The sequence below is a fragment of the Vulpes vulpes genome, chromosome 11, assembly GCF_048418805.1.
Source record: "Vulpes vulpes isolate BD-2025 chromosome 11, VulVul3, whole genome shotgun sequence".
NCBI lineage: Eukaryota > Metazoa > Chordata > Mammalia > Carnivora > Canidae > Vulpes > Vulpes vulpes.
Window position 1 is genome coordinate 14,437,548 of NC_132790.1, and position 27,109 is coordinate 14,464,656.

A 27,109-nucleotide genomic window follows, 5' to 3' on the forward strand; every position below is an offset into this window, starting at 1 on the left:
GACGCCTGCCTTCTAGGGGGTGGAGGCACTGGGCCCGGCCACTCGGCTCACTAGCTGTGGGACCTCTGCTTGCTCGCCAATAAAAGGGTGAATTGCCTTACCCCCCGGGGCCATCCTGAGGATGAAACAGGGCCACGAATGGGAAAACCCTCAGCTGTCACATGTGCTTTATTCAAAGTGTCTAAAAAATAAAGACACTTTGAAAGTCAAAGTGTCTTTATTACTGGGTAGGTAAAGTTTCAGGGCAGTCCACATGCCCCAAGCTCCCTGTGCTGCTCCCGGGTGGCCCCGGGGGGACTGTGCTGCCCACACAGCTAAGCCACATCCTTCCCTAGTGGGCCATGGAATGCCCAACGGGCCCCTAAGGACCTGTTCAAAGAGGAGACTGCTCAGGCAAGAGGGTCCTTATCTCTGGATAGGCCCCCTTATCTCTGCAGCCTGGGACACGCAGCCATCAGGCCCCTCTGCCGCATACCCACTTGAGATTCCAAAGCTTCTCACGGAGAAGGAGGCTGGGCCTGGGTGTAGGGCCCTCACCCCTCTAATACCCCAGCCCTGCTGCTGGACCCATCACCCGATCCTCCGCCAGGAAAAACTGGCCATGGAGAGTCTCTGGATCCAGCATGTCCCTCCCCATGTCCCAGGATCCAGCAAGCCTGTCTCCCACAGGGACAAACTCTCTGCTCACCGTGCACGGCGTGGGGCTCCTCGGAGCTCTGGGGAGAGCTTCCCCTGGCCGGGGCCTCCCTCAGGGAGCTGTGCCTAGTGAGGGGCTCCAGGAGGGGCCGGGGTCCTGGCCGCCAGGGTCTCTCCTCACAGGGCCGCACACTGGAGGCCTTGGTGCCGGGGCAGTCTGGCTCTGCATCGGAGCTGGAAGGAGCAAGGAGAGAGTGGGTGAGTGGGGGACCCCGCAGTTCACCTCCCACACCCACGCTGCGCCCTGCCTGCCACTGCCGCCAGCAGGCCGTGGCGTTCCAGGGCCAAGAGAGTGGTTTAGTCAGCCCCATCCCCAAAGCCCAGCCCCAGGCTTTGTCACAGGCTGAATGGTGTCCCCCCACCCCAGATTCATATGGAATCCTAATCCTAGTACCTCGTGTTTGCATTCAGAGATAGGGTCTTTAAAGAAGTAATTAAGTTAAAATGAGGTCATTAGGGTGGGCTCTATTCCCATAAGCCTGGTGTCCTTACAAGAAGAGGAATTTGGACAGGCATAGGAGGAATACCCCATGGGAACACGCTGTGCCCAGCCTCCCTCTCCGTGAGAAGCTTTGGCATCTCCAGTGGGTACACAAACAGAACAGATCCTTCCCCCTCGAGGCCCGCAGAAGGAACCGGTCCTGCCCACACTTTGAGCTGGGACTTCTGGCGTCCAGAACCGAGGGAAAGCACATCTCTGCTGTTGAAGCCACCATGGTACTTTCTGGAGCTCAAGCCAGCAAATACAGGCATCGGTCTCTTTGCAGGAGAGCAAAGCCTGGCCCGTGTATGCGGGGCAGCCGGCCTGCCCACCTTTAGACACCCTTGACCACGACTGCTCAGCTCTCTGAGGGGAAACGAGCTCATCATTTAGGACTTGCTCCTAAACCTTTAGGCGTTGCAGTGGTGCTTGTGGCCTGTGGGAACGGACGGGAGAAAAGAGGAGGCCACGGGGTCGGAGGGAGACTATTGAACCTGGGCCTTGGATGACTGGCAGGGATTCAGGTGGCCAAGAAGTGGAGGCGGGGTGTCCGCAGCAGCAGAGACAGGATGCACAGTCCCCCGGGCCTGCGGGAGGCACAAACCTGTAGGGCTGTGACTTCTGGTGAACATATGGATTTACCCTCGCCCTGTGTATGGAAGTCCAGCGTGCATCCTCCACTGGGTTGCTGCCCCTTGTCCATCTGTGTGCTCTGGTGGACTCTCTCCACCACGGTGCCCAAGCCCGCCGCTCGCGGCGTCCTAGTGCTCTTCACCGATGAGTCCCAGAGGTGGGTGTGCAATGTGGGTAGACCCATCAGAAGTCTACCTTGAGGTCTTGGGACATGGATGGGGACCAATGGGCGTGGGCTGAGGCCCTCAGCAGCCAAGTGTTCCACACGTGGATAGAGCCTCCCTGCGGGTGGTTGCAAATCAGGCATGCAGAGAGGCAGCAGACAGCGGTTGTTTGAGTTTCTCGCTCCCACTTTGCCCGGAGAGGGGACCCCCTTGGACCTCCCAGTCAGGGGCACCGAAGTATTTGCTTTGTTACTTAAGCTAGAGTTGGGTTTCAGGACACAGCCCTGCCTAACTGAGCCCAGGCTGTGAGACCTTCCTTCTCTGGGCCTTGCTGCTTACCTCAGTGACCACTAGGGCACTCCAAGGCAGAGGCGCTCATGCAGACCTCTGGGTCCAAATCACCTGTGGGACTTGCTAAAATGCTTGTTGCCAGGCCCCCCTTCCAGAGTCTGAAGGCTCCAGACCTTACAAACTAGCTGTCTGCGCAGCAGTACCCGTTTTCTCCCTCACATTCTTCCCACACCTACTCCAGCCGGGTTTCTGATCCTCTTGTAGGAAAATCCAGAGGTCGACTCTCCAGCTCCTCCATTCTTATCTGAACCAGCACCACACCCTCCTTCTTGAAACGTCTCCTTTCTTCTCTCAGCTTCCACAACCCAGCCTCTTTCGGTTTCTCTCCTCCTGTGCGTTTTGCCAGCTTGCCCACTTGAATGTTCAAATGCCCTGGGGCTCTCATCCGTGCCCAGCTCTTCTTTAGCTATGAGAAGATATTCTTTTTTTTTCTTTTTCTTTTCTTTCTTTCTTTCTTTCTTTTTAATGCGAAGATATTCTTACTCCACAGGTGCCTCATTAGCTCCCTTGGCTTTTACAGCCTTTCCGTGCCACTGCCCCCACCCCCAGCCCCAAATCACTGTCTCTAGACCTGCCTCCAAGAAACTTCTCTGTTCTACGGCTTGCTTGACCTCCGCACAAAGACATCTGATGGACATCTCCAACTCCACATGGCCAAAACAGAACTCTTGATTTTCTCCACAAACCTGCATCTTCTTCCCTGAAATCTTGTCCTCTTCAAGGCTACTCTAGAAACGACTGCACCTTTCCTGCAGTCACGTGGGTCAAAGTCTGGGAGTCACCGTTGGGCTCTCTCTCACCTCCACGTTCAGTTGATCAGCAAACTCTTTCTTCTCTGCTCCCAATCTTGGCCCAAGTCCCTCATCTCTTACCCATGCCACAGGCTCCCATCGGGCCTCCCTGCCTCCACTCCCACCCACCTCTGTCCCATCCATTTCCATACCGAGGCCTGCTCATCTTTGGAAATCATAAATAAGATATCACTCTCTGACTTAAGAATTATCTAATGGCCTTCAGTTGGACCTAGAATAAAGTCTAAACTCCTTGCCCTTACTTACCCTTGCCCTTGTCTTACTAAGCCTTACTCCTGCCTTCCTTTCTGATATATCTTACTCTTCATCCCCTCACTGTGTGCCAGCCACACCAGAAGACATCAGAGCCACACTCGCCCTGGGGGCCTATGTACTGGTGTTCCACTGCTTGGATGCCACTTCCCTCAGTCTTCACATGGCTGTCCCTTCTTGTTGACAATTCTCAGCTTAAAGGTCACCTCCTCACCGAGGCCGTGGTAGATTGTTTGCAAAGAACAGTTGCAATCATTCCTCCCCTGGGTCCACACCCTTTTTCAATGGACCTTTGCAGCTCCTCCCATAGTGGTGGAGCCAATTTCCCTACCCCTTGAGTCCGGGCTGGACTTGTGACCATTCAGACGTGATAGGAATAGCCAAGACCTCAAGACACTTTGCACGATTGTGCTTTCTCACAGGACCATGTGAATAAGCACGGGCTGCCTGTTGGAGGATGAAAGACCCGTGGCCTGGTTGCCTCCTGACACTCCAGCTGATGGCTAGCCATGTTCTAGAAGCAGGACCCTGCTGGCTCGAACACACACGGGAGTCCACGGAGACCAAAAGAACTGCAGGACTGAGCCTGACTGAAATAGGTGCCCACAGAACTGTGAGTAGAATAAGCGGTGGCTGTCGGAGCGCTCCTGTCCCTCAGCATAACGGTGAGAATGGATAACTGATACAAAGGCCTTCCCTGGCTACCCAGTCGAAAGCAGCTGACTAGTCACCCTCTAGCATAGGCTCCTATTTTATTTTTCTATCCGGAACATAGGTGATATTTTTCTTTTAACTATTTGCTTGTTTGCTGACTGTCTAGCCAGGTTGAATGAAAGCCCTGTGAGAGCAAGGCCTTGGTCTTGTGTGGTCACTGCTCTATGCTCTGAGCCTAGCACATAAGGAGCAATCGGTACCTCTTGCTGGTCGGCCTCCAGAACGAATTCAGTCGAGGGGAGGCCTGGAGTCTGGGGTCCCAATGACCACTCTGGGTGGTTCTGGTATGGGTGGTAAGGATGCCATTCTGAGAAATACTCATCTAGGGCAGCAGAATATTACTTCTCATGCATCTTCCCACCCCTAGCCTAGCCTCCTGTTATCATGTATCACCATCCTACTTACCGTGACAGTGACACCCACTCGGCACCCCCTTGCTACAGCCTATGTCACAACTGCCTTTTAGGGAGAAGACAGTGGGGCCAGAACCTGTCCCTTCTCTGAGGAAACAGCAATTGCTAACACTTATAGTGTTACGTGCTGAGCATTTTTCTACATGCTTTGTGTATATTAATTGTTAGATCTTTACGATTGTCCACGAGACAGGTATTATGGTTGTCCCTGTTTTATGGATGAGCATATGGAGGTACAGAGAGGTCACATGGTCAGCGAGAAGAAAGAAGACCAGTTCCTGAATACCGCTACCCTCGTCCAATCCCTCTTCTGAACCCACCCCGCAGCAGCCTGAGCATACCTGCTGTCGTCACTGGTGACCAGGACACGCACAGCCATCATGTCTTGTCCAACTATATCCTCCCCAGGGCTGATCCTCACTGAGGTCCACTCAGAGGGCAGGAGAGAGGTGGCTCCACCATCCACATCACTGGGCTCTGGCTCCAGGACACTCTTGGGCTTCTTGGGGGAGGTTGGCTCATCTGCTGGGAGGAGAAGAGGGTCTAGGGAGATGGTGGAAATAAACGGGCCCTGCAGGGTACCTGCTTCCCATCCAGAAGCTTGGACAGGCTGCCGGGGGCGGGGGAGTGGACAAGGCAGCAGGCTTTGGGTCCACTTGGACACTCCAAGACTTCTCGTCCTCTGTTCCCACCACCTCGCCTACCAGATGCCCCAGTATTTAGAGCACACCTCTGTGTGCAGGGCATGAATGCACACATCTCATTTAATCCCATATGAGGGTCCTGAAGTGTTCAGAGGGCCCGCCCAGGCGCACCAGCCTCTGGACTGCCATTGTCAAAATCACAGTGTCCAACATACTGCTAAACCCGGTGGCAACTTCTCCATTCTTGTCTTGACACATCAGCAGCATTTGACTCAGCTGATCATTCCCACTTCTAGAAAAGCTCTCCTCTCAGCCTCCAGGATAGCGCCGCCTGGCTCCCTTCCCCTCACCGACTGTTCTCCTTTCCTGTTTGTGTGCTGGTTCTACCTTTTCCCCCTGACCTGGTCACACTGGAAGGCCCCAGGGCTGCCTTTGAATCTCTCCTCTTACTTATGCCCATGATAATCTCATCTGGCTTCCTGGCTTCAAATAACCCCAGATAACAATGACTCACTCCTGCATCTACACTGCCAGCCCAGACATTTTCCCTGAATCTAGATTTCCATACCCCTCTGCTTACTTGGCACCTCCACGTGGGTGTCTAGCAGACACATCAAACTCATGTCCGAGTGGAGCTCTTTACCCCCACGAGCTCCCCAACAGCCCTCCCCATCTCAGTAAATGGCGACCTTGGCCTTCCAGCTGCTCAAATCAAATGCTTTCATGCCATCCTTGACTTCTCTTGTTATTTCATTCTTCACTCAAGTTATCAGCCAATCCTGCTGGCTCCACCTTCAAAATATGTCAGGAATCCAGGCACCTGTCACCACCTCCTCTGCTACCACCTTGGCCTCAGCCACCATGATCTTTTGCCTTCCAGCCTCTGTGGGTCTCCCTGCTTTCCCTCTCACCCTGCTCCACCTCCCCAAACCCCTAGTCTTCCCCCCCGCCCCACTCTTCTTAATTAACACGGCCACTCAAGTGACTGTTAAATATGAGTCAGATCATACTCCCTTGCTCAACACCCTCCAGTGGCCCCTGGGACCTCATCTCCCACTGTTGCCCCACTGTCTGCTCTGACCATGTATGTGACCATCTCCCTGACCCCCTGTCTCAGCCCCTCGTATCACTCCCGCCTCTTCCTAGGAGATGCTATCCTGGACAGCTTCCTGCAGGGCTCGCTCACTCACCACCTCAAGTCTTCAGTCAAATGGCACCTTCTCCATGAGGCCTACCTTGTCACACTATTTTAACTGCAACCCATGCCCTCAGCATTCTCTGTTTTTTATTTTTATTCATAACACATCTCATCTCCTAATAAACTCTACAACTTTCTTTGCATTTTATTATCTCTCTCCCGTGACTAGAACTAGTGATTTTTGTCTATTTTGTTTCTTATTAGAATGATACCGGCAAGGAGTTGATGATCAAGGAATGCCTGTTGAATGAATCAACAAACGAGCGAGCAAAATAGGCCACCTGAGGTCCAGCTCCATTTTGGCCATGAGCTAGCTAGGTGACAACCCCTTCCACTGGTCACAGTGGGGCAGGTGTCCTTTCTCCTTTCTAAGGCTGATACCTCACTTGCACTTGGCTTCTTCCTCGCAAAGGGCCATTAGCAAGGGCATTAGTCATTTCTACCTGGAACACAGGTGATATTTTTCCTATGTGAACACAAGACAAAGGCCTTGTTCTCACAGGGCTTTCATTCAAACTGGCTAGATAGTCAGCAACCAAGCAAATGGTTAACAGGAAAAATATCACCTATGTTCCAGGTAGAAATGACCAATGACCTCATCAATGATCCTGTCCAAGGGTCATTACCTTCTCTTCCCTGTGTCACAGACTTCTATGTCTATGGGACTCTTTCTATCAATATTTGAATGTGCTGAAGCCTCTCCTCTTTTAAGAAAACTGTTTTTAACCCAATTCCCATGCCTGGCCCCTAGCCAACGTTTCTTCCTCTTCTCCCCTTCCTAGCCAATCATCATGGAAGAGTTTGCTACACTTACTTTCTCTACTTATGCACCTTCCATCACTCAACTCCTCAACCCCCTATAATGCTGCCTGTGCCTCCATGACTCCCAAACTCCCCCCCAAAGCCCCCGGCAGCCTCCTTATTGCTAAGTCCAATTCACAAGGCTTTGGGGTCCTCCTGCAGCTGCTGCCGCCCTCACCCCTCCCTGCTCTGGGGACCCATCCTCTCACTGCCTCCCTGGCTGCTCCAATCTCAGCCACCCAATCTCCTAGCCAACCTCTAAATGCTGGGTTTTTCATGCCTCCACCTGCAGGACAAGAGCTACTCCCTAACCATATTTACCATCTATGAAGATAACTCAAGAAATTTTTATTTTTACATGAAATGCCTCATGTATTAAAATATTGTATAGGTCAAATAAAACACATTCCCAGGCAGATGCTGCCAGTGGGCTGCCAGTTTGTCACTCCTGGCATATGTGCATGCTTGCTTGTGCATGCACATATGCACACTTCTGCACTGATGTGGCTGCAGATGGGAATCACTGGGGCAACAGGGATGTAATTGGATGCTTCGGTAGGTAGGAGTAGCCGTAATGATATAATAATAGTAGCAGCAACTTACTTTTATTGGACACTTTTATGGAGAACTGTGTAAGTGTTTAACGTGTACTAAGTCTATTAAATGTCATAGAACCTTCTAGACAAGTATTATTCTTCCCATTTTGCTGATGTAAAAACAGGTGCACACAGAGGTGAAGACATCAGAGGACAGGGATCAGTCTGTATGGCTGTGAGCAGAACAGAACCATGGACACCAATGTGCATGACCTTTATTCTGGGAGTTTTGGCTAGAATATGTTCCTTTTTTTTTTTTTTTTTTTTTTTTATCCCCTCTCTGTAACAGAGCTGTGCTTTTTTTTCTTTTTTTTTTCTGTGACCTTGCAGTCCTCCCTACTAGGGTAGGTAGATATGCTTCTCTGCCCAACTGACATGGGACTTGGCTGTGACACTTGCTTTGCCCAGTGGAAATGAGTGGATGTGACGTGAGCAGTGGCTTCAAATGGCCTTGCTGTCTGGCCAGTCCAGCCACACTCTTGCTAGCTTGCCATGAGAAGAGCTCACCCCAGATGGCTGCTACCCCTCAGCCTAGGTCCCTGACTGTGGACACATGGAGCATGGCTCAAGCCACCTGTGGCCTGAAACCTTGCCTAACCAATCCCATGGAAGCCTAGGCCACCCTTCGATCTACAGCCTGAAGCACAGCTACTCAGCTAACCCCACAGACCCACGAGCAAGAAAAATAGGTGATACAAGCCTCAGAAATTCAGGAGGCTCATTACACAGAATTACTGTAGCAGAGACTCAACTCTATCTGGGTTATACCCGAGTACAGGTGTGTGCCCGAGTGGGGTATACTCAGATACTTGTATGGTCAGCAGATGCTACTTGACTTCCTCAGATCTGGGCCTGTGCTGGTGATTTGGAGAGGAATCAGCCATGCTCTGCCTTCAAGGGTCTCTTCTTGTCCCAGAGGGGAGAATGTTAGGCATATTCACGGATAGTTGCCTTATTGGGTAGACCGTCTAAGAGTAAGGTGAGACTCAGTAGATGGGGAGGGAGATCTGACTTCTGTACAATGAACACCTTAGATGGGAGGCACCATTTCAATGGGTTACGGATGAGTAGGATCCAAACAGAGTAGGGAGAGGTGGTGTTCCACGGGATGGACCTCTGTGAGTAAATGCAGCGTGGGAAAGCACTCCCACCTGCATGGGAGCAGAAACTATGTCTGTGTGGCTGGATGGCAGGAGAGTACATGAAAGAAGCCAGCGGGAAACCATTCCATTGACATGGAACCAGAAAGGGCCCCTGGTGGCAAAGTGAAGAGTGGATTTCCCTCCAAGAGCAACCCCTGAAGGGTTGAAAGCCGCAGACCAGTGTCATAAGATTGGCCTCGTAGAAAGATCGCTCTGGTTGGTGACTGAAAGGTGGATTAGAGGCCCCAGCAGGAGGGGAGACGGAGACCAGGGAAAGGGCTTTGATAACCTGGAGGAGAACTAACGGCTGAGCTGCGTGGCCAGAGAAGAGGGAGCGAGGTTGTCCGGAGCAGCCCGGCAGAATAGGGCGGCTGCAGGCAGGGGAGGTGAGCTGTGCCAGGCAGTGGCAACACCACCTCAGGGACCAGCCCAAACCTGCAATGGACACCCCGAGGGGCTGCTTTTATCTTCTCTCCTCCTAGACAGTTGTGACCTGGCCAGCAGGGCTGAGGGGTGGAACAGGGTAAGGGCCCAGGCAGGCTCCCTGAGCTCCTGGAGGGCTGGGCATGTGGCTGACTGCTGAGCCCTCAGGACAGCAGGGTGAGGCCAGCATCCCTCACGGGGGAGTCCACACATCTGTGGAGGGGTGGGGGGTGCTGGAAGGAGCTGGGGCTTCCTCTGATCACCACCTCACCCAGGGAAAAAAAGCCCCAAAGATGGACCTCTTCTTCCTCTCCCTCTGCCCCCCAAGGCCTAGGTCAAAGGCTACAGCTGGGTTCAGTGCTGTGCTCAGGAGGCAATCACTCCACTCAAGCTTCTACTTCCAGACCCCTCTCTCATTCCCTGGGGACTCCTGTCCGCTTGCACACACCAGTAGTGCTAGTTCTAGCGGCCCCAGGACGAGCGATGGAAGTAGTCTCGAGGCAACAACAGAAGCAACACCAGCTCATTATCGAGGCCGTTATTGAGGTTGACCATCTCAAACATCCCGACAGCCCGAAAGGACAGTGCTGTCATCTTCACCACGTGTGTGCAAGAATGTGGCGCCCAGAGACTAACTCGGCCAGGGGCCCCCAGTGAGTCAGGAGGATCAGCAGCTGTGTTGGTGGCCAGCCCCGGGGGAGGGTCCAGGTGTGGTCACCTGTGCTGCCTCCCCCAGGCCTGTCTACAATTTGTCCTAGATTTTGCCTACATTCCCGTAGGGAGAAGCCAGGTCTACACTGGGGCTGTGGGTTACCAGGGGAGCAGTGCAGAGGGTGGGGAGGGTGAACGATCCAGCAGCTCCCAGGGCAACTGCCCTGGCCTCCTGGAGGGAAGGTGGTCTTCCCCGAGCCCAGCACTTTGGTCCCCTTCCAGGGCTCCCTGGTGAAAGATATACTCCGGCGGCAGAGCGCAGCACTCCTGTCCTCGCACACCACCCTCAGCAACATCCAAGGCCTTGACCTGGCCAGACCCCTGCTTGTGTCGGCATGTGGACCCCTACCCTTGATCTGCTGGTAAAATCGTTTCCATTTTCTCTCCAAGTCTGGAGACCCTTCCACTCTCCCCCAGAACCCAGGGCGACGACAAAGCAACACATTCTCCCGTGTACGGTCATTAAGTCCATTGTAGAGATTAGAAGACTGAGGCTCATTTGTCCAAGGTCACACATCTCCTAACTGCCAGAGCTGCTTCTGGCTCCAGGCTTAGAAAAACCCCCTCTGCTGTCTTGTCTACTGTTCTCTCTGAAGAGACAAGCTTAAAAAGGAGCAATGAAACTAAGTCCATCAGGACCCAGTCGGGAAAACAGAACTCAAGCCAGAAAGCTCCACAGAGGCCAGTTAGTACAGGAAACTCATGATGGTGGTGTTGGATGAGCCGAAAAGCCAAGGGCAGATCAAGAGACAACCCAGAGATAAGCCACAGCAGGAAGCCCCGGGCTGGAGGGACACTGGGAGGAGGCCGTGAGGCCAGGGCGTCCAGGCAGGAGTGGGCACGACGGGGAAGACACCGGCCACTGGCCAGGGTGCAGAGAGTCCGAGGAAAACCCTGGCTTCTCCCTTGATCCCATCGTCCGCCCTCCTACCAGTGTACCCAATAGTCAGACGGAACAGGAACCCAGTTGCCAGGGAGCCTGGGAAATGCAATTTGCAGGGGTGATACCTCTTTACTACAGAGAGCAGGGGAAGGCACGCAAATGTCCAGGATACCAAGCACAGAGGGGTCTCCCCACCCTCTTGTAAGGCAGACGGTGGCGAGTGAGGGCACCTGACAAGCCCCCAGCAGGATAGGGAGAGTCTGGGAAGGCGGGACCTGCTGGAGGGAATGCCCTCCACTGACTCCCAGGGGCTGGCACAGTCGTCTATGCCACTACCAAGGTCCCTCACAGCACATGTCCATTTAAAAGATAAAGAGATAAAGACACAGGTGCCTCAAGACGACAGTTGCCACCTGGGGCTTCTGAGAGTGACACCTCAGGGTGCACTACCAGGAATGCCCGTTTCCAAGGGTCTCCAGGGAATGAGAAAATTGATGGGGAGCCACAGGCCTCAGGCATGGCTGTCCTGTGTCCTCCTGGACTCTTGCCAGGCATCCTCTGCTGAGTGTGTGACCTGTGTGCAGACGTGTGTGCTCCCAGGCCCGTGCTTGGCTGCCCTGAGCCAGGCCCTGCCTGGCCCCAGGAGCGGCCTCTGTGCAGAGACCAGCTCAAGTAAACTACAAGCCAACTAGAGAGGGGGGCTCAGCCCTCCCCAGCTGCAGGCCCTGTGCTCAAGGCCTCGGCAGAGCTGCCCTGCTCCAGCCACGGAGCCGTCGGCCTGGACACAAGGCCAGACGCCAGGGAGTGCAGTCCGTGGTCAGGCCCAGAACCTGGCGTGAACACCCGGGGCAGCAGGGTGTCCTCCATCAGGGCCAGGAGGGGAGGGGGGCACGTGATATCTTCCCAGCAGCTTGGCGGGCCCCCAGACAGCTGCAGGTGTAGGGCCTCAGGCCTCGGACCCACAGACAGGTACTGTGTCAGGCCAGCTCTGGGCCTCAAGCTTGGGCACAGCCAGGACCTACATTCCGGTTTCCCTGAATGAGGCTGGGAGTGGAGAACTCGAAGTTTCTGGGTAGGAGCCCCAACAGCAACCCAGGGAAGCAGGAAGGGAAATACTTTGGGGGCGCACGGTTCTTGGTTCCAGCACACACCCCGTGGCTGGGACAGCAGGTCACCCCAGCACTGAGCAGACCTCCGCTCACAGCTCAGATGGGGATGGCGGGTACCGCTGCAAGGCCCCCCTGATGGAGTGCTCACAGCCAGGGGACGTACCTGGCCTGGCTGGGCCTCGTGTAGGTGGGGGTGGGAGGAGAGAGACCCGATCTTCTGGGCACTTCGAGGCCCCTGAAGATTGAGAGGCTGGCCTCTTTCTGGGTGATGGGTGGGGGTAACCCCTGCTTCCCTGGGCCTGCTCTCTCATGGTCTCAGAGACACTCGCAGGAGGACTAGACTCAGGATGTCAAAGGTAAGGTGAGCCAACCACATGCCATGGTGTGGGGGCAGAGTCTTCCCCACCCCACCTCTGGTCTCAAACCTGTCACCTGGATTCCTGTGTCAGGACGCCAGGCAGGAGAGAGGATGTGTGTGACCCCGTGGCCTGGGCCTTGCTACCCAAAGAGGATCCCACTGGCACTGGGCTCTGCTGCCAGCCTCAGGCCTGCTCCCATTGGTCACCCAAGTCTGCGAGAGATGCTGTGTGAAGCCTGCACCCCTTGCAAGGCAAAATTCAAGTAAAATCGGAACTCCCTTCTCCCAATCAATCAAAGGGCTCTGTGGAGGCAGCAGGACACACGACGTCATACTTCTCTTCCAGATTCTCCTATCCGAGTCATGAGTTGATGGCAAGACTTTCCCAAGCCCAAGACAGGCTCCACAGCCTGAGATCCAGGCCTTTATTGCTTCTACAAAGGCTGGTGGAAGGTCCACTATGTGCCAAGCACTGTTCTACTGCTGCAGATTACACGGGTGCTCAAAAAAAAAAAACAAAGGTTCCCATCTTCAAGGAGCTTATGTTCTAGCAAGGGGGGAAACATAGATACATATCATCAGTCAGTGAGTTCCAGAATATGCTGAGAGGTGATAAATGCTCTGAAAACCTGTCTAGGAGAGTAAAAGGGTCAGGACGGCTGGGGGGATGGACTGTAGTATTAAAGGCAGACCTCACCGGGAGGGAGACGAGGGAACAAAGATCTGGATAAAGGGTGAGGCCGGCTGTATAGATACCAAAGAAGGGTGTTCTTGGCAGAGGGAACAGCCAGCGCAAAGGCTCGAAGACAGAGCATGGCTGGTGTTCAAGGAGGCCAGTGTGGTTAGGACACAGTCTATGAGAGAGAGCAGAAAGACAGCAGGTCAGAATGACAGGGGTCAGACCTTCCAGAGCTGTCTGAGTCTGCTGTATGCATTGGCTTTTACTAAGTGAGCTGGGAAGCTACTGGAAAGTTCAGAGCAGAGGGCAGATCCACATTCTGAAAGGATTTCTCTAGCTGCTGTGTTGAAAACTGGTTGAGCAGAGCAAGGAAGTGCCTGGGAAGCCACATTGGAGGCCACAGCAGTAACTCCAGAAGGGACAGTGGCTGAGGCCAGGGCGGTAGCACAGGGACGGTGATGGGTGGACTGGGTCTGGCTGTGCTTGGGATTCACCAGTGGACTGGGTGTGGGCCAAGAGAAAGAGTCCTTAAGAATGACCCCAAGGCTCTGGGCTGAACAGTGGGAAGGATGGAATTGGTGTTTCCAGAGACCATGAAGGCCAAGGGTAGAGTCTATTCCAGCGGAAGATTAGGAGTGGGAGGTGGATATCTAGGTTGGAGACTCTTGGTAGAATCTAGGTGGAGATGTCAAGTAGGCAGCCAGAGACAGAGCTGGAGCCGCCCTCCCTCTTTGCTGTGACTTAGGAATTCACTAAACCAAACCAAGGTCCTGCTAGCAGGTGGCAGGAGGAAAGAGAGGTGCACAGTGGAGGCTGGGAGGTGACCAGCTGCCTTCAAGAGGGTGGGGAGGTCAGAAAAGGAGAGAAAAATAGATGGCACCGCTCAGGGTGAGTAGAGACCTCTGTATCGTGGCCAACCTAAAGATGTCCCGGGGGCCCTCTGAGCTCCAGCTGATCTAGAACGCCCACCAACGTCTTCCCTACTGCACAAAACCAGGAAGGTGCTACCTAGAGCTTGGCCTATCGGGCATGTTTACCGATTCTACTGCCACAAAACCCTAAGTTCGGAGGCTTCGGTTCATGGGAGGGACTTGCCCAATGTCACTGAGTCCATACAAAGTGCCAGAGTCAAAGCCGGGTCTCTGGCCAGTTCCAGGGCCTGCCCATGCACCCAGGCTCCCCTGCGAGCAGCGTCTGACTGTTGGCCCAGGCCTGGTGACTCTCGGGTCCTCCACAGCTGAAGATGCTGCTCTAGATCGCCTCCCTCGTATGGGAGAACTCCTTTAACATCAAGCATCCCCTCGAGGTGAGCACGGCCAGCGAGGTGGAGGCCTAACGAGGTACTGCACACGAGGTGCTTGGCACCCCGCCTGGCAAGGGGGGAAACGCTCCATCAATGACAGCTGGCCCCGGAGCACTCAGAGCAGCAGCCACTTCTTTTTATTATTTCAGGGATTAAAGAAAATGCTGTAAAAGTGAGTGAGTTCACAGAAATAGAGGAGGACAGCCCACCCACTCTGCTAGACCCACTTAGTCTACTTAATATTCGGGTTGCACGGAGATTGGTTTCTCCAGCTGGATTATTTATTTAGGATAAGTTCCCTGGGGTAAGATTACTGCGCCAGAGGTCAGAGCCCTTTTATGGGTCTTAATAATTGTTGCCACATTGCTTTCCAGAAAAGACTGTCCCCATTTACTTTTTACCCACGACTATTTTTTTTTTTTCTTACAACCTACTTTGCTTTTTCTTGACTAATTCAGTAGGTAGGAGATACTTAATTTACATTCCTTCACATGTAATTGTTATAAATGTTCGCCTTTTCTTTTCAGCATTGTTTCATTTGCTGGAGTGAGCGCTGTCTGTTCATAGCCTGTGCACATTCATCATTGGGTCTTTAATCAACAAATAGGAACTGATCACCTACACTGCAAAATGCCTGGGAACACCCCCTTTGCACGAACTGTTTACAGGCCACAGCTATGAACTTCTTTATTATCACATTTAATTCACTTTTCCCCCCAGTCTGGCTGCCTACTGAATGTTTTCATTTTTACTGTTACATGTTAAGTTTTAATCCATGGGGTGCTTGGGTGGCTCAGTGGTTGAGCATCTGCCTTTGGCTCAGGGCATGATCCTGGGGTCCTGGGATCAAATCCCGCATCAGGCTCCCTGCATGGAGCCTGCTTCTCCCTCTGCCTGTATCTCTGCCTCTCTCTATGTGTCTCTCATGAGTAAATACATTTTTAAAAATCCACTGTTTCTGGATTAAAGAACATTCTACCAAACACTTATGTGAATGTGACATTCAAAACAAAACAAAAAAACCCCATCCCAAACAAATAAAACACTCACTTTCAACAGGTATGGGAAAGCCCACCTCTGCAAAGTTAATTAAGCTTCTTTACTGGAGGGTCCCTCAGAGACTTTTACCATGCCAATAAGTCTTGCGGATCTCCAAGGTTTGGGAGGACCAGCACGATTAGAATGAAGTTTCTCAAACTCTGTGCCTGTGGAGCTCGTCATTCACAAAGCCCTCTTGGAGCTAGTGTTCCTTGCCACACTTTGGAAAATGTTGCTTTAACCCAGCTTCGAATCGGAAAATCAAAACAAAACTATAAGCTCCATGACAGTAGGGACTTTTGTCTGTTTTACCCCCTGCTCTATTCCCAGCGCACCATAGGCACTCAGTAAATATTAGTTAAGTAAATAGGTGAGTGTATGTACAAATAAAACAAATCAAATCTGGTACACGATACCAAGGTACATACATTCCAAGATGCAGGGAGGGGCAGGGCCTTTGTGTGGTTTGCTGCTGCTTCCCTAGGACTTAGAATATGTCCAGGGTATGGTGTGTGTTCAACAAACACTTGAACAGATGAATAAATAAAGGAATGAATCATTTGCCCAACCTAGCTCCTGACTTAAGTCCCTAACACCCTTCCTTTTACGGAAGAGAAAGAATAGCTCACCTGGGTAAGAGTACTTCACCCCAGGCAGCTTGGAAGCAGTTCCAGGAGCCAGCAGCTGAGCTCAGAGGCCCAGGGCCCCAGAAATGCCCCTCAGGGGAGGTTCATCTCAGCATCAGAAGCCCTGCTACATCCAGCCTGGTGATGGCAGGCATCCCATCCTAGGGATGTTGAGGACCAGACTTCCTTGGCACTGTCCAGATTAGCCAAGTGAGACTCTGAATCCTTCCCTTAAGGGGAAGCCATGAATTGGCTCACAGCCTGCCATGGGTTCTGTCTTCAGAATGGCTCTGTGGGCAGAGCTTTGCAGCCTTAGACACTGAGTGGCCCTGAGGCTTTGGGGGCACAGGAGGTCTCTTAGGATCACAAAAGGCTCTCCATCTGGATCAGCACATCTGCCATGTTCGCTGCCATTCTGAACCCAACGTCCGATACCGTCCGATACTCCTTACCTTTCACCTCTCACTCAGCTGGACCAACATAAGACTTACTTGCAAGAATAACCTTTGTTACTTAGGAACCTAAATTAGTGAATGGTTCCTAAGTAAAGCTCGCCAACAGGTCCATGGTTTGGGGTGGGGAGAAGTGAGCAGAGGAGCTGTTAAAACAGTCTGTTTCCAACAGCTCAGGTGACACTGACCCTTACCCAGCTATGCCCAGAATCTACACAGAAAAGTACCATGAATTTTCAAGAAAGAGACCCCAAAGCCTGGCCCAGGAGCATTGGTGACCTTTTCCAAATATTACCCCTGGGTAATATTTCCTTTCAGAGTTGCCCAGCGCAGCCCCAGAGCGTCCCGTGTCACCACAAGTGCAGGTCCCGCCAGCAGTTTAGGGAAGACTTCCCCTAAACCAGCCCCTGTGTTTGAGATTGGAGCAGCTTCCATGGCAAAGAAGAGAGGAAACAATGAGCTTTATAAAGAACCATATTTATTTTCATTTACAGCATCAAATACCATAAATAAAGCTAAACATCGTTTGCTGTGTGCAAAATACAGGGGGGGTTCCATGTGGCACTGTAAATGACTACCAAAGGTCACAGACATGCGTTGCGATGAGATGGGGTGGGAGAGGCTAGCTAAAGAGAAGGCTGAGAGGGAAGGAGGGCCCTCTCTGGTTGACATTCTCTAAAGGGAGGGAGACTCTGCAAGAGAAGACAAGACAAGAGCGATGACTTCGTACTGGCTAGAATCTGCCCCAGTGCAGTGAGCAATGCAGCATGCAGGGCTGTGCAGACAGGCCGAGAGGTGAGCGTGGCTCTGGGCCGCATGCAGGACAGACGCCACCTTCAGCCTGAGACCCTGAGGCCTGGCCCACAACAGTTCTACTGTACTGGGCACGGTGTTTCTCTTTAAAAGCGCTCTGAACATCCTGCTGCCGCAGGTAATGAGTCAGTGGGCAAATGTGTTTTGAGCAGAGCCATGGGGGGCATCGACACTGGCTGCTCCAGGCCTGGGCTGAGCTGAGTCATTTCTCAAAGCCATCCCCGGCCCGTGACAATGATTGCTCCAACCGAAGCTTCTGCATCATCTGGGGCTTTATGAGCCAAGAACAAGAAGAGCCATAGCAAAGCCCTTGTGTAGAGTACAGGCTGCGCTAGGGAAAGGATTTGCCAGGAAAACTGTGATTGGGTGTTCAAAAGACAAAGCACGAGTCAAGCTTACGATAAAGCCTGGGAGCATTTTCTTTCTTTCTTTTTTTTTTTTTTTTTTAAATCTTTCTCAGAAGAGTCACCCATGGTTCTGATCAATAATCTTTAGACTAGAACCCATGCTCATATGCATGTACTTTTTCAGAGGCTACTAGACAGAAGTTCTTTCCAAAGGTGAACAGAGCCCTCTCTAGCGTCCTGTCTCACAGCTGGGGGTGACCGTCCCAGGAAGGTAAGTGGCTTCGCGACGGGAAAGGCACGTGCATGCAGGCCGCGCAGGGAGCCGAAGGGAGGCAGGCCATGCACCTGGTGCGGACCGGGCTGCCGGCTCAGAGGCAAGTAGAACCAAACAAGGCTTTCGAGCGGAACGCCACCCCACAGTGTCAACCCACCATGCCATGGAATGAGCCCATTAGTATGCCGGATAGTCACAGTTAGCACAACCCGTACCGCGGCGGGGAGGATGGGGCACGGAAAGCAGGTTAGGCGTTAGTACCACTCTCTGAAAATGGGCAAGAAAACCAGTCACCTCAGAGCAGAAGTGTGTCAGCCAAGAAGTGGGTGTAGCACTGGAAGGCTGAAACGAACTGGTGGCCACAGTGTAAGGTTGGAAAGAGAGAGACAGAGAGGAGAATTTAGTCTGGCGGGGGGAAAAAAAGGAAAGAGACTGGTAACACAAAAGGCACAGCAGTTGAAGGTGAGGCAACCATTAATGAAAGAGAAACTTCTCCAAACCACTCACTGCTTGCTCGGCACAGATGAACCCTTCTGGTGGTGCCCACCTACTTCTCCGCCAGAGTGGATCCGTGTGGTTGGCCCCTGCCAGTGCTCCCCTGCGGTCCCCTCAGGGCTACACGCATCCTCAGGACCACCCCTCCTCCCCGTCCCCCTTATCGCTTTGCCCCAGTTTTACTCTGGTGTCTCACACTCATTCTCGAATGTTCTGTGGAGGCCGAGAGGCATCTGCCTCCCGGAATCCACCATGTGTGTGGGTCCCACCCACCAGAAAGGTTCAAAGCCTCAGAGCATACAAACATCTCAGGCTTCTGACAGGCACATCCTGTCTCTCCAGAGTCATTCAAACCAGTCTCTTTCTGGCCATAAATGACATTCTCACAGAGTCTAACTCTGGCTTCGAGGAGCATTCCACAGAGCACCTCAGCCCGCCCTGAGCTGAAGACAAGAGCGATGACACGGCTGTGCGTGTGTTCACATCATGACCTCGAGAATAATCCTTTTTAGAGTCAAGCAGAGCATGACCCAAGGGCTCCCCCCACCATGCCGAATATTAAAATCCCAGAAAAAATTTGGAAAAACCCAACACGAGTCATCAGACCGACAACGGTTCCAACGAGGGCAGAGGTGCCAGTTCCCGTGGACTTGGCCACAGCCATGCCCCTGTTTTATCCAAGGACCTGAAGGAAGCGTGTGTAGAAATGCCTCTGCCCTTCTTCCTGCCCTATAGAGACTTGTCATGTCCAAGCTCTCCAGCGCCCTGGCTTCTAAAGCTCACCAGGTTCCATTCTTACTTGATCTAGAAGGAAATCTCTAGTGTAACGACTGCAGAGAGCACTCTCCGGCCTGGCCAACTCTAGATCTTCTGAGCGAGACGGGAGGCCTCTCCCTAGCAGCCTCTCCGTTGTTCGGCCAGACCCAGCAGCGGTGCCAAGTGCAGGCAGGGCGGAGAGGGGGGAGCTGAGGCCTCCTCCGCAAGCCCAGAGTCCAGAACACAGGTAGGCCCAGGGCCCGCTTCTGCCCTTAACAGGGCCTATTCCTTTTGTATCCGTCAACAGTTTCCACTCCCAGCCTCCCCTGCCGTCCAGACACAGGAGGCCAGACACATTCCTTTGCTAGGACAGTGGGAAAACAAATGGTTTCTGGCTGTTTCCACCTAATATGCATGGCGGCCCGAGTGGCTGAGCACTGGAAGCCGTGCTCACCCGGGAGGTCATGCTTCCCAGAAATCACACACCCTGAGGTGCTAACAAGTGGCCTCAGTCCCAAAGCACCCTCCAAGAGGGCGGGTTCCTCTCTCGGCCTGATCTTTATGGACCCTGAGTGGCCTTGGCTCAGTCTGCAGCCTGGGCTGAGGACCTGAGAGGGGGGGCCCCCCCGGGAGGGGCAGGGTGGGCATGGCTCCTGATCAGAGCCACAGGTCCTCTCCAGCGATGCACCAGCTCGCTGGAGCTCCTTGAGGTCAGGTGCCAAGGGGCTGCCCGAGGGGTGCTCACTGGTGGCAAGGACAAAGTATGTTTGTAGCAATCTGCTTGAAGCCCGAATGTCATTTGGCTGTCATCTGGTATGAGGAGGAAAAACCCTGAAGCTACTATTTTACATCCAAACAATGGTGCACAACAGTCCCTCTCCCTCTGGGAGGGCCCGTGACAGCCAAGTACACACCGCCACGTGCTTCTGTAAGGCTTAACTCTCCTCTGATCTACTCTTTTCTTCTAAACTGATTATGCTTTCGGGTTCAAAACACTGTCCCCTGTTGACAAGTGGCATCAGGGTACATACATCAAAAGGCACTGGTCAGGACAAGGTGGCACACTCACTTCGGTTTATGAAAAAAAAAAAAAAGCCCAAATCATTAATGTCGCAGGCAGTGACCAGGACAATGGACTGCAACGTGGAAGGGACTTGTAATACCAGTTATAAACTTCAAACCGTGTTTAGAAAAATTGACACTCGTAGAAAAAAAAAATGCTTTCTCTTGGCTTATGAAAAGTTAAAAACTGAAATGTAAACCTAGATATATGGCTCGCTTTGGTATAAAAGAAGTACAAAGCTACATCGATATAAAAAAGACAAACCATCCTTCATGTCATGCTGGCCCCAGCACCAGGAGCAGATGCTCCCCCTGACAGAGTCAGGCGCAGGGGGCCAGCGTGCACCTCTTTGGCTTTGAGCGAATGGGTTAAGGACGCTAGGCCTCCTGGCCAGAGCCCGGCTAGCTGCAAACACACTGCCGTCTAACTGGAAATGGGAGGCGCTCTCTGGGGCGGGTGGCATTTCACTGGAGCTTGACCGGGAAGCATCTGAGCACCCAGTTGCGGATGGTCTCGAGGGACTCCTCAGACTCCCGGTACATGGAAGCCAGGACCTCGAAGAACACCCAGAGGAGGGGCAGCCCGAGGCTCAGGAGCTCGTAAGTGTAGCAGTAGTTGTAAGCATTGTCCCTGAAATGAAGGCCGGCGGCGCGCAGCAGTCCCCGAATCCAGTTAAGCAGGCTCCGGGGAACGTGAAGCAGGCCCCAGGGCAGCCTGAGAGGCCAGCTTAGCGCCTTCCTAAAGAAGGAATTGGTGATACCTGGAGGGCTGCCTGCAGGAGTGCCAATGGCAGCGGCTGCGCAAGAACTTTCCACGGGAGTGTCTCGCCGAGGGGCCTCTTGCTCTTTCCACGTTCCCTCCTCCTGGGAGAGGGAACAAAGGGAGGGCATTTAGTCCACGACTCTCACAGAGCACCCTTCCGATGAAGCAGATGGAGAGGGCCAGTGCAAACTGCCCATGGTGGTCCCTGCCTTTTCCAGCGAGCCCGCCCAAATAGTCTCAGCCCCCAAGCACTGCTTGCTGAAGGGGCGCTGGATATGGGGCCAGCGTGACCACAGGCTTAACAGGCCTTCAAAACACAAACGTCCTTTAAAAAAAGACAAAACCCGCACGTCCTTTTGACTCAGAAGTCCTATTTCTTATGCTCTGTCCTCAGTAAATAGTTTGAAACGGGGACAAAGATGTGCATACAAAGATGTTCGCTGGGGAAAGAGTCGTAAGGTAAAAATGTGACACAAGATGAACACCCAACAACATGGGACTTGTTAAATAAATCATCAACCATCTTTTACAGGCATCCAAAATGATGCTCTGAAAGAATTTCTAATGTTACAGGAACGGTTCCTGGTATGCTTGTTAGTCTATCAAAAGGAGGATATGAAAGTGCAGCGGTAGGATTCCAGCTGGTTAAAATACGATCATACGGGATCCCTGGGTGGCGCAGCGGTTTGGCGCCTGCCTTTGGCCCAGGGCGCGATCCTGGAGACCTGGGATCGAATCCCACATCGGGCTCCCGGTGCATGGAGCCTGCTTCTCCCTCTGCCTGTGTCTCTGCCTCTCTCTCTCTCTCTCTCTCTATGACTATCATAAATAAAATTTAAAAAAAATTTAAAAAAATACGATCATACGGGGAAATGTCACAAACTGTTAGTTATGAGTTTCTCAGAATAGAGTGGTGATGGATGATTTAACTTTCTTTACATTCTTCTTTCATTTACCCATTTTTCTATGTTAGGCCTAGGTTACTGGTATAATCCAAAAAGAGTGTGGGTCCTTGAGGGGGACGGGGTAGGGTTCTGTGAATCAAGCGGTAGAGAAGGTCCTTGCTAAGAGCCACTAGAGGTGATGCTATCACCATACACTCAGCGGGCCATCACTTTGTTGAACCCGGGGCAAGAACCTAGGGAGAGGTAGGACCCACGGGACGTACCCCTGCATACACTGTGGTCACGTGGGGCCCGGGCATGGGGGACCCTGTAGTTTCCACACAGCTGGGCATATAGTCCCATCCCTGGGAGATGAGAAAGCTCTCCCGAGCTGCTCCAGAGAAGCCAGCCCCACTGCTCACCGGGGAGCTGGCCTCCAGAATGGGATAAACCCGGAGGCCGGCAGAACAGGCTAAGGCAGAGGGACCCTCCACTCCGCAAAGTACACACTTTCCTCTTCATCTGGGGGTCGCAGTCCCTCCAGGGTCAGACACAGAAACTCTGGCCTGACTTGGCGGGGCCCTCGAAAACTGCCTCCCATCCGGGGACCTTCCCTGTATCACCAGCACTTTCGAGACAAAGCATACCTCTCTCTGTTGCTTCAACTCTGCTCGTCTCTTCCTTTGCTGACTGTTGGTCTTACAGTGAATGAAATGAGGCTTGCAGAAAAACTTGCCTGTAAAAGGAACACACACATGCACACACGGGTTTTCTCCTATAAATGAGAGCAGTGGTACCCGGCCAATGTCTGCCCCTGTCTAGGGCAGAGAAGGCCAATAGCGGGAGTAAGCCCAGGAGGCCTTGAACTTCGGTCTGTCGCCTGTCCTAAAGAAGCTGCGTTGAGATGAGGTCTCAGGACCCTTTGCTGCCTAAGAGGCAGGCTGTAGCCATGGGGGGTGGGCGTGGGATGCCAGGGATGGGGCTGAGGCCCTCAGATAGTCCCCAAGGCAAACCAAGGCCAAGTCCCTTCCCAAGGCCAGCTGCCAGGCTGCAAAATGGGCAACTCTGAATGTCAGCACCGTTTCCAGTTCCCGATCCTTCCTGGGGCTCCTGGGGGTGGGAGAGGCTCGAAGCAGATGGCAGGAGTGATGGGGAGGAAAAGACCCAGGTGAGGCACACCCTGGGCCACTGGCCACAGCCCAGGACCATTGGACACCTTCCAGAGAAGCCTTCTTCCTTCGCTGCTACAGCAGTAATCTCAGGGACGGTAACAACCGTAAAACAGGAAAAACCTACGTGGGACTCACAGTATAGTGGGCTCCCCGTGAATTAACCCACGCGAGCAATCTCGCAACAACCTTATGAGCTAAGACCTGTGATTATCCTCCTCTTACAGATGAGGTAACGGAGGGACCAGGAGGTTCGGTAACAGGCCCGCGGTTACGTGGGTTTACGGTGCATCCTGGCAGGTGCTTCTGGGGTGGGGGGGAGGCTGTTATTACTGTGACGTTTGCGATACCCCCTTTGTAAATAACATTAATATATCATCACTTATTGAACCCTGGTCACAAGCCAGGTGTGGTGCTGAGTGTGTGACAACGCTACAGAGGTTGGATTTTCTCGACCACACGGGGCCACGGGAGGTGGGGAGACTGGCCGAGGACACGTATGTCAAGCGCTCGGTACACAGCAGGTGCCACCGCTGGCACGTAGCAGGTGCTCACAGCACCCCGGGCCCCCCCCAGAGGTGCCCCCTCCTCTCTCTAGCAGGATCTTCCCACTCCTGGGGAAGCGCAGGGCGTCCCAGAGCCACCAGGGTCGAGCGCCGGGCTGGCCCCAGGGTTACCTTCGTCGCCGTCGAAGGCATAGGCGGCCAGGCGCAAGGTGGTGGCGCAGGCGCTGCAGCGGAAGCACTCTCGGTGGAAGAAGTGGCCCTCTGCGCTCAGCCGCTCCATCACGTACACGCGCTTCTTGCAGAAGTAGCAGGTGTCGCTGCCGCCCAGGTTCAGGGGAAAGACTTTGCGCATGGATTCCTGGGGGCACAGGGTGGCGGGAGAGAAGCGCCGGCGTTAGGGCTGACACGGGCTCTCACCACGTGAGGCCGGGACTCCCGGGAATTCCGGCCTCGATCGTGGGGACCTCCTGGGCTCCTGTTTGCTGCTCATGTCACTGCGGGTACCGCAGCAGAGAGGGAGGGATGGGAGGACAGATCCCTCTGCAGACCCCGTCCCTCTCGGGCTGCTGCTAATTCTGCTCCCAGGCAGGCCAACTGGCAAGTGGGGGGGGCGGGGCGCGCAGGTCCTCCCCAGGAGGCCAGCTCGGGTTTTGTGCGGGGGTGGGGTCTCCCCATCCGACACAGTGGGCACCCCTCATCAACATGCCTGCCCAGCGACCTGTCTCCAGGAATCCGCCCCAGGGACGAAGTGCTGCCCGGGCCTAAGGTGAGGTCCCCGAAAGAACGCCTCCACACCCCAGTCCTCCTGCAATGACTTAGGCCAGGCAAGGAAAGCCTGTGGCATCCAAACGGCTCAAGAGAACTGCAGGAAAGGGAGAGGCGGTGCCCTCTAGCCCCCCGGGGGCTGCCAGGCAAATTCCTAAGTGCGAGGGAGGAGGGTGAGGGCCAGGCAGCGGGTGTGCCTGGGGGGCTCTGGGGGGACGTGTCCAAAGGTTACCAAGAGAAGCGTCGGTCAAATGGCTGGTGATGGCAGCAGGCAGCCTTGTTTGGAGAAAGGAGAATTCAGAGGGAAGGGTATCTCTCTGTCGCTGGATTCTCAGCCCAGTGCAAAAGGGCCTCTTTGGACGCCCAGGGCCAACGGTAAGGGATGCCTCACTAAGCCAGTGGCCTGCCCGGCCTTTTCGATGTGCTCTTCAGAGCCCCAGACAGCAGGTGAGAGGCTCTGTCTTGTGCAATGACCCATAGGGGAGCCGAGTGGGGTTTGTCGTTCAGAAAACACAGCCCCCCCACCCCCGTCTAACCTCGGCTCTGGTCTACCCCATTCTCACGTCTCCTGTCCATAAGAAGGGGCCCTCGGGTGGGCCAGGCCATCCTCTCTGGGAGACCAGAGCCGGTGTCTGCGGGTATAGGCTGAGGGGTGTGGTCCTTACCAGGTCTGGAGAGGTGGCCTGGGTCTTAGGTCTGTGATCATTCATGTACAGATTGACCAGGACTTCAGCTGCAGCCCCTATTCCGCTGGACACTTTCCCTACCGTCAGCTACCCAAGAGCAGAGGTAGAGGAGACAGAGACAAAGGTAGAGGCCAGTTAGCACCGGAAGGAAAGCGCAAACAGGCTGGATGTGGGACAGGGCTCCACACCCACATGCAAACAGCACCCGACGTCCCAGGAGAGGCCAAACCAGCCTGGAGCGGGCGGCAGGCACTCTGGAGATGGAGAGAAGGACAGAAATGGAACCCTGGGGCCTGGGTGGGCCGGGTGACTTGTACAACTAGCCCCATGGGTGTGCAAGGCCTTCGGGATTCACATCGAGTTTCTTGGTTCACAGATGGGGTGAGTGAATCCCAGAGAGAGGAAGGTGAATCCCAGAGAGAGGAAGGGCTCTATCCCAGGCCACTTAGCAAATACACGGACGATTCAGAACTCTTCTCAGGTCTCCTGACCCGCAGCCCGGGTGCTCTCACACCCTAAGGAACCAGGACCTCACCAACAGACAGCTGACCGGCGGCCACCCTCCCATAGAGATCCCTCCTCTTTGGAGGGCTGTGAGCTGCTGCTTCAGCTGCTTCTTGAGCAGGACTGCTGTACCCCCACCCCCCAGACCGGGAGGAAGGGTTAGGACCCCAGCTCCACCGTGAACCAGTTCTGAGGCGAGGCACAAAACTCAACTTCTGAGCTCAGTTTCCTTACTTAGTAGGATGGGGGAAATAATGCCTGCCTTTCTGATGAGTGGTAAGAACTGAGGGAAAGAATGGGTGTTCAAGGGCCTGGTGCTTGGCGGGGCTAGGCCAGGATGAGCTGGACTCCTCCCTCCCCACTTCCTGAGTGCAGCAGGTCCCAGCTTGCCTTGCAGCCCCCATGTCCCTGGGGAGCAATGGTGCTGACCTGAGCCCCCCAGGCCTACAGAAGCAGGGACTGGAATGGGAGCGAGGAGGCAACAGGATGGGTGCTCCGCCATACGCTCTGGGCAGCAGTGGCCAGAGGCCCCGGGCTGGTGCTGGCAGGTCAGCTCCACGTGGGCCCTGGGCACCACTGCCTGGCCAGTGGCAGGTGCCTGTGCTCCGGAGGGCGTGACGGCCACACCCACCTTTGAGTGCCCGGATCCCCATCCACGGGTCTTGGAGCCAGGGCAGGGGTGGAGCTGACAGCCCAAGTAGACGCTGCACAATCACACGGACACCCCCGGCAAACCCCACCTGCTCCCCCTTTCCCACCGGCTCTGAAAGGCCATCCCTGGGAAACCACCGCCGTCTCCTCTTCAGGGAGGCAAATGCCACAGTAAGAGATGCTGTAAGCACCGTCTCTGGTTGCAGGATCCCGGAGGAAGGCAGGCTCCAGACCCTCCCCAGGCTTTGACTCCAGCTTCTGGGAGGTGCAGCCAGAGAGAAGAGTGGCACAGGCCGGTAGTCGTCGCAACAGCAAACTACAGTGATGTGCGTGGTTGAAGGAAGGCCCTCGGTCTAAACCCAGGGCTGCTCCTGGGAGGCCGCATCTCTAATCTCCTACGGAAGCCTCAACTATAAAGCAGGAAGTTCGGAGGACTGCACAGTGACGGCAGCAGCCCCCAGCGCCCGGTAGCAGGGCCCAGCCTCAGAACCTGAGACCAGCAACAGTGCAGCCACTGCAAGGGGGAAGGAGAGGGAAGGACGCCAAGCAGGCTGGGGACAGTGACCAGCCCCGGGAGGCTCCTGCTCCCTTTCTCATTAAGGAAGCCCTGACGCTAACAGCGAGTTGAGAACAGTCACCCCTACCACGTGCGGGGCTCCTGGGGCTTGTGGCAGGCCGTGGGCCCTGCAAGCAGGGGGTCTGACCCCACGGCTCAGACAGCTGGGAGCTCCTCAGACTTCACGAAGTCTGTCCCCTTCCTGGGAGCAATAGCTGCCAAGGCAGTCACTCCAGACCCACTTCACCTCCTGAGCTCCCCCAGCCTGGGAGAGATGAGGATTCTGCTCCCAAGCACACTCTCGGCCATTCACAAATGCCAAGAAACCTGGCTCCTGTTTCTAGGAAAGATTCAGGTGCACGGGCTCAGGACAACAAGCCACTGTTTGCCGGATGTTCC

The 27,109-nt window shown here is 54.1% G+C and overlaps 2 protein-coding genes across 15 annotated transcripts in view; both read right to left on the reverse strand.

Moving 5' to 3' along the window:
- MICAL2 (microtubule associated monooxygenase, calponin and LIM domain containing 2) overlaps positions 1–6,047 on the reverse strand; it is a 72,369-nt gene extending 66,322 nt beyond the window's left edge. Inside the window, exons 1-2 of the mRNA XM_026008239.2 lie at positions 4,858–6,047; positions 689–870 (exon numbers count right to left, since the gene is read on the reverse strand). Coding sequence (XP_025864024.2) covers positions 689–870; positions 4,858–4,898 — 223 coding nt within the window. The 5' untranslated portion in view covers positions 4,899–6,047. The remainder of the gene's footprint in view (positions 1–688; positions 871–4,857) is intronic.
- Positions 6,048–16,940: 10,893 nt separating this feature from the next.
- The window catches only part of LOC112927059 (F-actin-monooxygenase MICAL2), a 136,402-nt gene continuing 126,233 nt past the window's right edge, over positions 16,941–27,109 (reverse strand). For 7 of the 14 annotated variants that reach the window (XM_072725652.1, XM_072725650.1, XM_072725645.1 and 4 more), the window contains 4 exons: positions 24,979–25,086; positions 23,720–23,906; positions 22,521–22,609; positions 20,450–21,090 (listed from right to left, as the gene is read on the reverse strand). In XM_072725652.1, the coding sequence (XP_072581753.1) occupies positions 20,692–21,090; positions 22,521–22,609; positions 23,720–23,906; positions 24,979–25,086 (783 nt within the window). In that variant the 3' untranslated portion in view covers positions 20,450–20,691. Of the gene's footprint in view, positions 17,172–18,207; positions 18,266–20,449; positions 21,091–22,520; positions 22,610–23,719; positions 23,907–24,978; positions 25,087–27,109 lie in introns of those variants that run through there. The other 7 variants (XM_072725657.1, XM_072725656.1, XM_072725647.1 and 4 more) reach the window with 2 other exon arrangements.